Consider the following 14,437-nt stretch of genomic DNA (forward strand, 5'->3'; position numbering starts at 1 on the left):
TTTAAGTTCCCATCATGTTGCCACCATTAGAAATGTCTGTGTCCTTATATTATTTGTATCAGTACACACAGAAATAGTTATTCTGCATATTTCTTTCTTGCCTGATGTTTGCCCTTCAAAGTGTAGATTGTAATTGCCTCTTTGCATTGTGTGTTTGTTTTATAGAAACATGTCTTTCAGGTTTACCAAAAGGTAGGATCCTCAGTTCGGTGTGTGAGTGTGACCATGAGTTAACATTAACCAAGTATGGCAAAGTGCTGAATGAATTGCCTGATACTCACTCTTTGATCCGTGTGCCTTAATCGGAGTGCGATTGAGCATGCCTGAGATCACTGCTGTCCTGATGGAAAGAAACAGACTCACCAGAAGCTCTACTAATCACGTGTGCATGCCTCTCTACAGGATGGAAATGTGTACGCAACTCTAAGCTTTTGTATCTGTTTTGTTTTTAATACTCTTATTAATGTCAACTTTTCTTTTACAGTGGGGATTCGTTTTCCTTTCATGAGTTTCACAGTAGTTTCTTGCATCTGATACAGTTTGTGACTGTTTTAATTAATTACACCTGTGTCGTGGCAAGTAATAATCTTTTTAAATACGCACAGGATGATTTCATTTCGGAATCATCCCCTCGGTTTACTTGCAATGAAACTCTGAGAAGATAAACTCCTGGTTGTGTAATTCAGGCCACCGTACTGGGCGCTAAATTTGGCCGCTGACAGATGTGGCGATTGAGAGCGATTTGTTACGAGATGTCTGGAGTTCAGGTACCGAGAACCTTTTTTTTTTTGTCGATCCTCCCTCTCGTTTTGGCCCTGCTCTGATTCTCCACGATCCTGTCCTAGTTATAGAATCTGCTCTAGATGTTCCGACCTGCCCCTGTCAGTTTTCCCCAGATCTGTCCAGACAGAATGCTCCTAAACCACGACCCCGCTGTACAAGGGCTCAGACTCCACCTACTGTTGACATGCTTCTCTAGGTGTAAATTCCCACAGTGAACTTGTTTCTGCCTTTCACACTGTGTTGGTTGGACTGTACAAATCCCAACTGCCTTTTTCCTCTTAATCAAACAGATTCATATTTAACCATATGACCTTATTATCCACCTGCTGTTTATATGATCAGGAATGAAGATCTGTACTGCAGCGCAGCACATTCCCACCTTTTTCATTAGATGATGAGGGTTCACAGCCTCAGCAGTAACCAAGCGCAGGAACTGTTTGCAGAGTTAAACTAAACGAGGTCTTGACTGCTTAATCGGTCATATTGCTAGAGTGGACAGATTTAAGAATGATTTAGAGAGAGGACTTTATGTAGTCGTGATAAATCATTATTCTTTGCACCTAGGTGCCACTGAGACCGGTCTTAACTGTGCATATTTATGTGAAAGCATATGTAGCATGCACTCCAACACTATTACTTGCTAGCCCAAAGTAAACAGAAAGCAGTGCCATAGCCAGGAATTAATAGTCCCTCCAGGATTTTGAAAGGAAAAGCAGAAATGAATGCAAAATCAAGGAAGCTCCCCAATATACGCAGGAGCTTGCAATTTTTCAAAACGACCGCAGATCCTCTGAAGATTTGTTACAAGACACGTAAAGTGACATCACCACAACACGCCATGTGACATCATCACTGCACGCATTTGGCCAAAGCCCCCTTCGATTTACGTGCGTCAAATATGAGTACAGCTAAAAGGTCTCATTTACCAACAAGCATCACTGTGAAAGATCGTGGAACACAATTTTGTGCTATTGCGATTTCGCCAATTCAAGTAGTTTTCCCAAAAAAAGCATAAACTCCGCGAATTGCTTCACAACTTTTGAAAAATGCCGCAACAAAATCGAGCATTTTTAGCCGCAACAATCACAAAAAAACCTTCCTGAAATCCTGTGTGACGCTCATGCATTTTGGCCGGATGCCAGAGAGTCATTTAGTCGTTAAGGCATGACCCATCATCAGCAGATTAATAGCCATAAAACACCTTTTTGACATTTCCACTGAAAATGATTCAAATGAAATGCTAGTAATAGGGGGAAATTACATTTCACCTTAAACAGATCTGCACTGCTTTTTCTACTCCTGCAGGAAACCTTGCATACTTGACAGTCTGTCATCTTGATATACCTAAGATCAGAGCGTCGCCATCTGGCTGTCAAACCAAAATGGGGGGAAAAGGCAGGATTCTGATTGGTTTCTCAGCATAGTCCCTGGTAACCAATTAAACAAAGGGATGTGTTCATTTGGCATTTGGGGCTGTTGAATATGGAATTGCAGTGATGTCCATAAATGATCAACAAAGTCATCTTTATAACACACATACTGCACAGAAATATTATGTGACATTGCATTAGTTAATAAATGACACATATAATGAGCTGCAATGTATGTGTTATGTAACCTGTCCACACAAGTATTCGGGTCTGGAAAATATTTCAGGCAATATTTCATATTTTCAGTTTGCCCAAAGTAAAACTGATATTTGCCCAAAACAGCATAGTTACAGGGTTAAAAAAAAAAAAGCAATGACAATAATACATTCTATAAATGAACATGCACATTTGGAAGGACAGTGTGTGCTAACATGAGGATAAAGTCATTTCGAGTGAGGCGATAGGATTGGATAAAAGCCTGTGGAAATGTAACTGAAAGCACCACTGTGAGGAACCAGGTAATCTTTAAAATGATCAAATTATTTTACACAAATGGAACTCGTAGAAATGCTCCGCTTTTCACCAGACGTTAATTTTATGCCCCGGCTTAATGGAAATTTGTTTTATAACCAGTTGGTGTTAGATTTACACATGCACAGTTTAGACTGACTTGGCTTACAACGTTGCACCTGTCCTCTGATCTAAAGCAGTAGACACCTACTTAAGACAGTAAAGGAAATTAGCGGGTTCGGTTAAGAACCGTTCCCACTCATCTTGGATAGACACTGTAATCATAAGCCAGGGAGCATCTTAATTCTGGCTCTTTTTTTTTTTTTTTTTAAAAAACAACCACAGCCAAAGGAGATTAAATAGATATATGGAGCATCTTGTTACTTTGAGTACTTTTAAGAGATTATTCAATTTCTTGTCCACGTTCCAGCCCACTACATCTGCATTAACTCCGTGTTTCACTTCAAATTAAACCAACACTTTTTTCTTTGTCCCCTTCATTGTAAATGCAGAAGGGGCAAGTGTAATCAGTGTGAATTAAGTTGCTCTTTTATAGTTTTTTTCTATGTAGTGCAGAGCAAGAGAACAAATGACAACCCCTCTTCCTGTTCCCAGCTCTGCTTATCATGTTTTCTGTTTGAGTGCCCAAAGGAGGGAACAACTGTCACCATGTTTAATTTCTTTATGTCAGGAAATTCATTCCTAGTCTACAGAAATAACCGCTTGAAGAATCCTCCTCCTCTTGTTTGATCACTTTCTTAGCCTCTGAGTGCATGAACAATATCCTCCCCTTAACCCACAGGAAATTGAATATGAAGACACTGGCCAGCCTTCTTGAGTCTTTAGATATGAACGTGCTCTGTCCTTTTTGTCCTAGGATTGTTAAAACCTGTATTTCCCCCTCTCTGTGATATAACGTGTCGTCCACACCCCCTCCCCGTCACCCCCTTTATTCCCCCCCATTTTGTCTTCACCTCTGACCTATTTTCTTCTTATGTCCTGATTATAAAGAGTACCAGCAGAGTTTGAGAGGAATGGCAGACATGAGGGCTCAAGGTGAGACAGGACGCCCAGTTTGGCCATCTAGCGTCATGCAGTGTATCCCCTGTCCTCTCACTGTGCTTTCTGTCTACAGCCTCTGCAGAGCTGGAACTCTCCTCAAGGGGTTGGGAATGTGTCTGCATCCTCAGTTTCACACTGCTAACTTCTACCATTATACACTGCCCTCTACTAATATCGGCACCCTTGGTAAATATGAGCAAAGAAGGCTGTGAAAAATTTGTCTTTATTGTTTAAACTTTTGATCTTTTGTTAAAGGAAATGTACAAAAATACTCTGCGCTCATGGATATCAAACAAAACACAGGTTCATGAGAAAAAAAAAATCTTTTTGAATATAGGTGTGCAACAATTATTGGCACCCTTTTAGTCAGTACTTTGTGCTATCTCCCTTTGCCAAGTTAACAGCTCTGAGTCTTGTCCTATAAGGCCTGATGAGGTTGGAGAATACATGACAAGGGATCTGAGACCGTTCCCCCATACAAAATCTCTCCAGATCCTTCAAATTTTGAGTTCCATGCTGGTGGACTCTCTTCTTCAGTTCACCCCACAGGTTTTCTATGAGATATGATAGTCCATGATGCCATGTATCCTAACAAAATCTCCAGGTCCTGTGGCAGAAAAACGGCTCCAAAACATTAAAGAGCCACCACCATATTTAACCATGGGCATGAGATACTTTTCCATATGGCTACCTCTCTGTGTTCGTCAAAACCTCCTCTGATGTTTATTGCCAAAAAGCTCTATTTTGGTTTCATCCGAGCATAGAACCCGATCCCATTTGAAGTTCCAGTAGTGTCTGGCAAACTGAAGACGCTTGAGTTTGTTATTGGATGAGAGGAGAGGCTTTTTTTCTTGAAACCCTTCCAAGCATGTGGTGATGTAGGTGACAGATTTTAGTTTTGGAGATTTTCTGACCCCTAACTTGTGCAATTTTGCAGCTGGGATCCTGGGAGATTTTTTGGCCACTCGAACCATCCTCTTCACAGTGCATTGAGACGATAGACACAACATCCTCTTCCAGATTGATTCATAACATTTCCAGTTGACTGGAACTTCTTAATTATCGCCCTGATGGTGGAAATGGCCATTTTAAATGCTTTTGCTGTTTTCTTATAGCCACTTCACCTTTTTGAAGCTCGACAACCTTTTGCCGCACATCACAGCTATATTCCTTGGTCTTACCCATTGTTATGAATGACTAAGGCTGCATCCAAAATGGTGTACTACCCTACTACACAGTAGGCGAAAATCAGTACACCAGATGTGTAGTATGTTCGAATTCTCAGTATGCAAGAAACAGTAGGTGAGAAATACCCGTACTGATTCCGGCGAGATTTTGCTGTATGCGACCGATGAACACTACGCAAGTCAAACAATCCCATAATGCAACGGGACTGGTGCGGGCAAGCTCAGAAATAAAATTGTGCTCTTTTTAAGTATTACATTTTGGTTAAACAGGACTTGTTTAACAATACCCGAATAAATCGTTAACTCGTTGAAGGTTTAAACAAGCAAACAGTTGAGTGTGTGTGATCTCCGTCATGCTTTAGCTGAACAAGCTAACGTTAACGAATTTACCTCAGCCTGTTAACCCCGCCCACATTACATTATTAATTTCCTGATGTGCGTTTTGCTACTAGTGCGGTTGCTTTAATCTGGTGACCCCTTTAATATTTTTGCGTTTGTTGTGACATTGACGGTCACATGACAATGCCAACATGTCCAGGATTGTAGGCATACTACACACACATACTGATTAGTACGTACTGTTTCAACGTCCGTGCAGTAGGCAATACATACGGTCACAGTACACGATTCCGGAATTTGGCCTGCGTGTTACCTCATATTTATACCCCTGTAAAACAGGAAGTCATGGTTGAACAATTTCCTGTTCCTAGTCACCCAGGTGTAGTACTAAAAAATGTAAAATATCAATGGGAAGATACTTCAAATATATTTTTCTCATACGAATTCATGAGGTGCCAATAATTGTGGCACACCTATATTTAACAAAGATTTTTTTTTTTTTTTTTTTGGATAAACCTGTGTTTTGTTTGCAATTGTTTCAAATCCATGAGAGCAGAGTAGTTTTGTGAATTTTTTTAAACAAAAGGTAAACAATAAAGACGATCTTTCACAGCCGTCTTTGCTCACATTTACCAAGGGTGCCAATATTAAAGGAGGGCACTGTATGAGTGTAGAATCAGTTAGCAGTGAGGAACAAAGCATGGCCTAAATCAGGGATGTCTAACTCAGTTTCTGTCTCAGCCGCTTTGGCATTTTTGAAGGGCCCTAAGCACGATTATGATTGATTTGCAACATTATAAGTGCAACTATTCTTTGTCCATGAATCAGTTTACCAAATTGTTTTTGTGCTATTAGTGATATAAATTGTATTCAATGATAACACTGCTTGCTTACTGTAGCAGTAAAGAAGAAATCATACAGGCTTTGTTTTCTTTTCACTGAAAACATTCATGTCCTTTGTCCTTTTTGTAGGGCAGTACATTGGGTGATGCTTTTTCACATTTAGAATCAATCATAAAATGTGAGCTCACCCTCCCTGGAGCATTTGCTTTATACTTTTTCGTGCTTCTCAGTGAAGCAGAAACAAAATGCACTGAAAACCCCAACAGTGTCTATGCTCTGTTAACTTTATTTAAAATCATACTATATAATGTTTATACAATAATAATATTTCAGAATAAGGTCATCAGACATGCAGTTTTTTTTGTCTGTGCCGTGCGTTTAAGCGTGTTGTAAATGCAGCTAGCGCCGTGTTGACTGTCCTCATTGCTCATTTCACCGACACTGTTCTATATATGGACGTTATTGTTGTTAGGAAATTGAAGCGAGATGTGGTGTGGATTGGACAGGCAGTCAGTGTGTGACGCTTACGCAGTGCATCTGGTGTGAATTCTAGGTAATATTGCTGTGGGGCAAATTATTCTTGTATTTTATTTTCATTTATCAGCAGGCCATATTGGACTGCTGGGCCTCGAGTTTGACACCCGTAGCTTTAACATTTACTGACTGGTTTCTTTTGAGGTTCGCAGGGTTTATATTAAAATCAGAACAGGGAAAAAATGAAGTCGAAAGTCTTCAAGACGGAGGTCTTTTAAAAGAATTTTCTCTACTGTGCTGCCACCTTTTGGACAAAACATCATATTACACCTTTAATTAAAATAGTTTTATTAATAGATAATTATTTATCCCCGCTAGCTGCACTGAGTTTTAAGGCATTATTAGGTATGCTTACCTTATATCTACAGCTACCTAAGGGGTTTTTTCTAGGATTTTCTCTATTCTGTCCACCAATTGAAATGTTCCATTGTAGGACCACGACTAAGCAGATAATCTGTGTGTTACTGCTGTGCTGAGAATTGTTCACCAACTCAATCATTTCTGGTCAGCAAAGGTCTTTTGGTTGTCCCTACATAGCCACAGATGGGCAACAGTCAGTGATTACATGGTTAAACAGTGCACCAACTGCTATGTCGGTGGATGTGGGGTTTTTCTTGTTTTTTTCAATTACTGTCTCAGTGTATATTGTTTTGTTTTGTTTTTTGCTGTAAGGTCTTAAGTTGATCTGCAGTGCTGGGTATTTAGTATAAGTGCCATTGAGAGAATCTCCAGCTCTGCCTTGAGTGACTGTAATATCCAGTTCTGGGTGATGGATATTATTTCAGTGGCTGTGGAAAACTGTTCATTCCCCTATGTTTTTTTCCCCTATGCTGTTCTCATATATTTGCATGCAGAACTGATGTGTGTTTGCTGCACGCTGTGCTCCCATGCATGCATTTATCCATGGTTTTGTTGTACTGAGAATAATCTGTATGATATAGCACCTGTATCACTACTCCTGCTCTGCTAAGCAGCAGTTCTCACACATGCTCATGACTCTCACGGAGTTTTAATTCACACAACACTGACCTTTGGACTGTGCTCAGCTGTAACCGTCTTCCCTTTTTCTGGCAGTCGGACCGTGTCCGGGGATCAGAAGGAGGATCAGAAAGACACCAAGCCACGTTCCCTGCGCTTCACCTGGAGCATGAAGACCACGTCGGCCATGGAGCCAAGCGACATGATGCGCGAGATCCGCAAGGTGCTCGACGCCAACAACTGCGACTACGAGCAACGCGAACGCTTCCTGCTGCTCTGCGTCCATGGCGACGGCCATGCCGAGAGCCTCGTCCAGTGGGAGATGGAGGTGTGCAAGTTGCCCCGTCTCTCTCTCAATGGCGTGCGCTTCAAGCGGATATCGGGAACTTCCATTGCGTTCAAGAACATAGCTTCAAAAATTGCCAATGAGCTAAAGCTGTAAAAAAAATATAAATAAATAAATAATCAAAATGTGAAAATGTGACAAAAGGACTAAGGCATACAAAAATCTATTATTTTTTTGTTTTTTTTTTTCTTTCTGAAAAAAGTAGCAGATTCAAGGATCCTTTCTCGAATGCTTACAGAAATGTGTAACGAAATGTATAGAATCATGCCTTAGGTGGTATTATTATTATTATTATTATTATTATTATTATTATTATTGTGACTGGTGGTCTAAAACTGTATGGAAAAGAAGTGATGGTTGGTGGTTTTCTTTTTATTTATGCACTACTGCATTAGCTGCCCAATAGGCCTTTAGTTAACCCTTCATTTAAAACAGAGGGATGACAAAGTCACAGTATTTCTCTTCAGTGCCGTGCCTGCCCACAACTCCTTTAGTCTCTTTTTTTGATACTAAGCAAAAATGGCCGTTGTGTTGTTCGATAGGAAAATGATATGCACCCCAACTGCCCAAAGCTGCTGATGGCAGTATAGTCATATTGCTCCCTCCTCATATAATCAGACAGGAACTGACTTTGACTTGTTGGAATGAACTGTTCTATATGCCTAAAGATGGACAGGATCTGCTTATTTATAGACTGTGGTGCCATGAATCTGCTGGGTGAGGTCACAGGAGAGTTCAGCCACAGCACCTTTTAGCGAAACCTCATGGTTGTAATGCATTGTGAGATTTTGACTAACAATTTTCAGAGAATTAAAAGACTTATTCAGAGCAGGAAGATTTTCCTTCCTGGTCTGTTGGTATATTTAGTTTATTTCCATATGAAGTGTTTTTTCTTTTGTAACATATATTGGAAGTTGTTGAACTGTTTGTATTCTGATGAGGTGAAAAGGGCCTATGGAGGAGTCAGGCTCCTGAGTCAAGATGTCGTTTTTCAGGCCTCAGTATTCACTCCTATCCGTAAAGAAACCATGGCACTGTTTTTATTTTTTTTTTTTGGAATGTAAATAATGTACCTTAGTTTTGCAACAGCTACATATTGATATACTTTTTTTTTTTTTTCTTTTCTAAATCTGGCTGTGAGTTGGAAACTATGGAAATTAATGTACTCATCACAAGATAAGGTTAATCAGTGTCTTCATTAAAACACACTTGAAACTAAAATCTGATGTCTCTTTCTTTACACCAGTGCGTTAAAACTGCTGGAGGCGTAGGATTTTGTGCTTTATGTATTGTATCATGGGCTTGGCAACTGGCTGTTGGAAGAGTATCCTTATTTAAGGTGTTTTAAAGCAGGTAGAACATGAAATCCTGCTGGAAAATGGTGTCATTCTGACATGGAGTGTGAAATAGTTTAAAGTCGACCAGAATTGATCATAAAGCTTGGGTTATTGTTTGTATGGAGCTTTGCATGTTCTCCATGTACACTCACTATGCACTTTATCAGGAACTCCTGCACGTTCATGCAGTTATATGATCAGTCCATCATGTGGCAGCAGCACAGCTGAAAAGAGCACTGACTGGAGCTCTTGACTTGTATCTGCATGATCACATCCAACATCAGAATGAAGAAAAATGTGATCTCGGTGACTGACTGTGGCATGGTTGTTGGTATTAGATGAGCTGGTTTGAGTATTTCAGAAACTACTAAGCTGGGAATTTCACAGTTTACACGGAATGATGCAAAAAAAAAAAAAAAAAAAAATACATTGAGTGAGCGACAGTTCCGTGTGTGGAAACATACTGTTGAGAGATTAGAGGAAAATGGGCAGATTGGATCAAGCTGATGAGAAGTCTATAGTAACTCAATCAACCGTGGTGAGCAGAAAAGCATTTTAGCATGCACAGAACATCGAGTCTTCAGGTGGATGAGCTACATCGGCAGAAGACCACACCGGGTTCCGCTCCTGTCAGCCAAGAACAGGAGTCTATCATGGGCACAGACTCACTCAAACTAGACAGGTGTATAGATGTTCCTAATAAAGTGGACAGCGAGTGTATGTTTCCTCCGGGTTCTTTGTTTTCCGCCCACCTCCCAGAATAATACCAGTAGGTGATTGAATTTAAAGCCACAGTGTCCAGGATAAATTGATTACTGAAGATCTATTCCTGGACCAAATAAGCATTTTTTTTTAATCAACACGTCTACTCTGTTACCCATAAACCCTCAGTTGTATCCAATGCATAATAGGAAAAATGTTCATGAACAGACTGTTTAAAAGTCTACTGTTGTATATGAAATATACATGAAATAAACACGAGGGAGACCTAGTATGAGTAATATGTAATCTTATTGAGAATTCACTGGGCTGGTGGACTGTATGAATAGATGTTCACCTAAGACACACACACACAGAGGCCTGGTGTGTATGCAGAAAACAGAAATGAATCTGTTTCATATTCTGTTTCATGAAAAACCCTTATAGGGTAATGTACATGCAAGCACTATAAACAAAAAAGAAATGTAGAACAAACATAAAATTTACTCATAATGTAGAGATGGTGTGTTTTTAAGTGTCCGTTCTCGATGAAAATCCAGTCACAGTGACGCAGACAAGGTCGGGTTATTGTTAAAGAGTGAAACAAAACAAAATATATTTTGGAGCCAAGCAGCACCTGCAAGATAAGGGTTAACATACATAATGGTGTTCTGGGACAGCTAACTCTAAACATATTGGTGTCTGGGTCATCCTGACCCTAAGAAAACTGTATAAATAGAAGAGCTTCAGCTCTGGTTTTTGAGATCGCATTTTGGGGCGTCTCAAACTGTGGGGATCTCGTGTGGTGGAACGGAACGAATAAACCTGGACCCTTGCTTCTTCTCACTCACGGCTGGTGTCTTATCTTTCTTGCTCCAATTGAATATGTGAGTATCTGTTTCTATGTTAAGTGTCTTCAGGTAATAGGCAAAATTTGGGCCAGCACTACATTCCTGAATTCAGTCAGGTGTGTGAAAACGGAAAGTAGAATGTGTACTTTTGCTTTGTAACCACTAGGTGTCAATCTTCTGTAAAGTTTTAGATTTTGTCAGCCTCTGCTTTGTGTATTTTGGCTGGATTTTCCCAGGTGTGTGTGTGACACCAGCCCTGTACTGAAATGTGCAAATGTATGTATAGATGATGGAACTTCCTGCAGCAGAACTTCGCGCAGCATTCTTTCATCTCATGGCCAGAAATGCTTTCTCTGCATAGATTTGTACTTTGTATGGATTTCTGCACGTAAAGCGTTCCCTGGGGCAAAGAGCAGTCATGTGCAACAGTCAGCTCTTTTCCCCACTTCTGCTAAATTTGAGCAATATTTGACCAGGTTTAGGAGTTATCTTTCTGAAAGCACCTTTTAATTTGGACATGCTGGTAACTGATACCACCAAGTATGTTTATGCTTGTTGTGCCTTTAGATAGGTGTACAAGTTCATCTCATGAATTTGAATATCGTGGAAAAGTCTTTTTTTTTTTTTTTCTGACATTTAATTCAAAAAGTGGAACTTTTAAATATTCTAGATTCATTACACATAAAGTGAAATATTTCAAACCTTTTTTTTGTTTTAAACTTGATGATTATAACTTACAGCTCATGGAAATCAAAAATCTCTAAATATTACAATAAAGAATTTATAATACAGAAATTTCGACCTGAGAAGCGCTCTAATCAGCTAATTACCTCAAAACACCTTTTTACTAAAAACACTGTTCTATTTTCAGATGAAAGTAAATATAGCCTTTCATTTAGAAATCAAGATCCCAGAGTCTGGAGGAAGAGTGGAGAGGCACAGAATCCAAGATGCTTGAAGTTCAGTGTGAAGTTTCCACAGTCAGTGATGATTTGAGGTGCCATGTCATCTGCTGGTGTTGGTCCACTGTGTTTTATACTGGGAGATTTTAGATCACTTCATGCTTCCATCTGCTGACGAGCTTTATGGAGATGCTGATTTCCTTTTCCAGCAGGACTTGACACCTGCCCTCAGTGCCAAAACTACTAGTAACTGGTTTGCTGAGCATGGTATTGTCCAGCCGACTCGCCTGACCTGAACCCCATAGGGAATCTATGAGAGACTCCAGACCCAACAATACAGACAAGCTGAAGGCCGCTATCAAAGCAACCTGGGCTTCCAGAACACCTCAGCAGTACCACAGGCTGATTGCTTCCATGCCATGCCGTACTGATGCAGTAATTCATGCAAAAGGATTAAAGCCCCGACCGAGTATCAAATGCATAAATTAACATACTTTTCAGAAGGTCGACATTTCTGTATTATAAATTCTTCATTCTAATATCTTGAGATACTGCATTTTTGATTTCCATAAGCCGTAATCAAGATGAAAACAAAAAAAAAGTTTGAAATATTTCACTTCATGTGTAATGAATCCAGAATATATGAAAGTTCCACTTTTTGAATTAAATTACCGAAAAAAAATAACTTTTCCACGATATTCAAATTTTTTTTTAGATGCACCTGTGTGTTGCTTTAACCTGTGATGGCTATAATATAGTTATTTCCATTTTATACAGGATATAATGACAGATAAAGGATCTTACCTGAAGAGTACATGAGTGATTTTTGACATATACCCTTGAAAGTAAACATAGTAATCATAGACATTTGGCTTGTTATGTCTTGTTAAAATATCAAAGTTTAGCTTCAATGGATTTTCCCTAGTATCAGGACAAGTAATGGAAAACAATGGAAACATTCCTAAATCCATTCTATTTATTGCCTTTATATGGCTTTCCATTAAATCCCAGTTTGACAATATTGATTTTAAAGATTGCATTAGCGCTGGACTTCAGTTATGAAATATTCATTAGGAGTTACTCATAGGCATAATGAGGTCTACATAAGTCTCTTATTACAAACCTCTGCACTTTGAAAATATTTATTGTCTTTCAGACATCAAGCAGCCTGTAATGGCTTCATTATTTTTTGACATATTGACTAGCAGTTCCTTTTCAATTTGATTTCACCAGCACTGAATAAACTACTCACTGATTAACTGGAATCAGATGTGTGTTTTAGTCACCATCTGTGATTGGAACTCCAAATAAAAACAGCCATATGCCGGGTGTAATTAAAACCCAATGCCTTTGGCCCATAGTTAAAAGCCTATGTTGCTTGGCTCTGCACTCTGACACTGATATTGGGAGGGTGAAAGGCAGATGAGGCCTGTGCGATCTCAGGGGAGAGATCAGAGTCATGGGGCGAGGGAGCGGGTGACAGCTCCACATCCAGGACTCCAGATGGGACCCAATTTACTAGCATTTAAAATGACCCATTTATTTCCTTAACTGTTTCCCGGTTCGATATTGATGTAATATTACATTAAATTAAAAGATGGACGCAACCTTATATGAACAACCTTACAGATTTGGTAATGCCCTACCTGACAACCAAAAAATGTTCTTAATTCATTCATTCAAGGTCAGGAGTCCAAGCCCCAGCACTGCTAAGCTGCCACTGTTGGGCCCTTGAGCAAGGCCCTTAAGCCTCTCTGCTCCAGGGGCGCTGCATCATGCCCGAGCCTGCACTCTGACCCCAACTTCCTAACATGCTGGGGTATGCGAAGAAAAGACTTTCACTGTTCATATGTATATGTGATCAATAAAGACTCATTATCATTATCATTATCCATTCCTCACAGTGAATCCAGAGCCTATCTTAGGAGCACTGGACATGAGGCGTTAATACAACATAGATGGGATACTAGTCCATTGCAATCCACCATGCACACACACACATTCACACACTCATTCGCCCCTAGGGGCAATAGAGAGAAAACCCAAGCTCAGAATCGAACCAGGGCTGCTGGAGCTGTGAGGAAGCAATGTTAAGAGCTGTGCCACCATGCCACCTTTTTTTTTTTTTTTTTTTTTTTTTAAAGAATCATATTTATTTTGAAGATACAATAAACATATGATCAAAGAGATGCTTTCTGAACATCCCATTCCAGATTTAGTCCCGCTTTGCTGCTATAATGACCTCCACTTTTCTGGGAAGGCTTTCCATCATCGCTGTTGCAACAACTGGTGCAGCTAATGAAGCCCTTGATCAGTTGCATGAGGCGTGCTTGAGACAACACCTGTTTAGCATATTTGTGCTGTTGTGAGGGATTCTATTCAGGGGGTTGAATAATTTTGAAACTGGAGAAATCATTATAAGTTGCATTTTCAGTTGAATTCGGGGAAACCACTTGAAGCATTCGTTGTGTTGAACTATTTCACTTGCTTTTGTGTGATTTGTTCATTACAAACAGCTGGAAGTCTTGAAACCTGATTTGCAATGGGGGTTGAATCATTTTGAATGCAACTGTATATAATTGTCTGATTCCAACTTTGTGGCAACAGTTTGGTGAAGACCCACATATGAATGTGATGGCCAGGTGTCCACATACTTTTGGCCATTATAATGTAGATTGACAAACACTGGATAAGGT

The 14,437-nt window shown here is 39.8% G+C and overlaps 1 protein-coding gene across 6 annotated transcripts in view; it reads left to right on the plus strand.

Moving 5' to 3' along the window:
* The window catches only part of mark3b (MAP/microtubule affinity-regulating kinase 3b), a 59,759-nt gene extending 49,412 nt beyond the window's left edge, over positions 1–10,347 (plus strand). Inside the window, exons 17-19 of one of the 6 annotated variants that reach the window (XM_053613615.1) lie at positions 166–192; positions 3,675–3,719; positions 7,703–10,347. In XM_053613615.1, coding sequence (XP_053469590.1) covers positions 166–192; positions 3,675–3,719; positions 7,703–8,048 — 418 coding nt within the window. In that variant the 3' untranslated portion in view covers positions 8,049–10,347. The remainder of the gene's footprint in view (positions 1–165; positions 193–3,674; positions 3,720–7,702) is intronic. The other 5 variants (XM_053613610.1, XM_053613614.1, XM_053613611.1 and 2 more) reach the window with 5 other exon arrangements.
* Positions 10,348–14,437: the final 4,090 nt, after the last annotated feature.

Source organism: Ictalurus furcatus, chromosome 25 (assembly GCF_023375685.1).
Source record: "Ictalurus furcatus strain D&B chromosome 25, Billie_1.0, whole genome shotgun sequence".
Taxonomy (NCBI): Eukaryota; Metazoa; Chordata; class Actinopteri; order Siluriformes; family Ictaluridae; genus Ictalurus; species Ictalurus furcatus.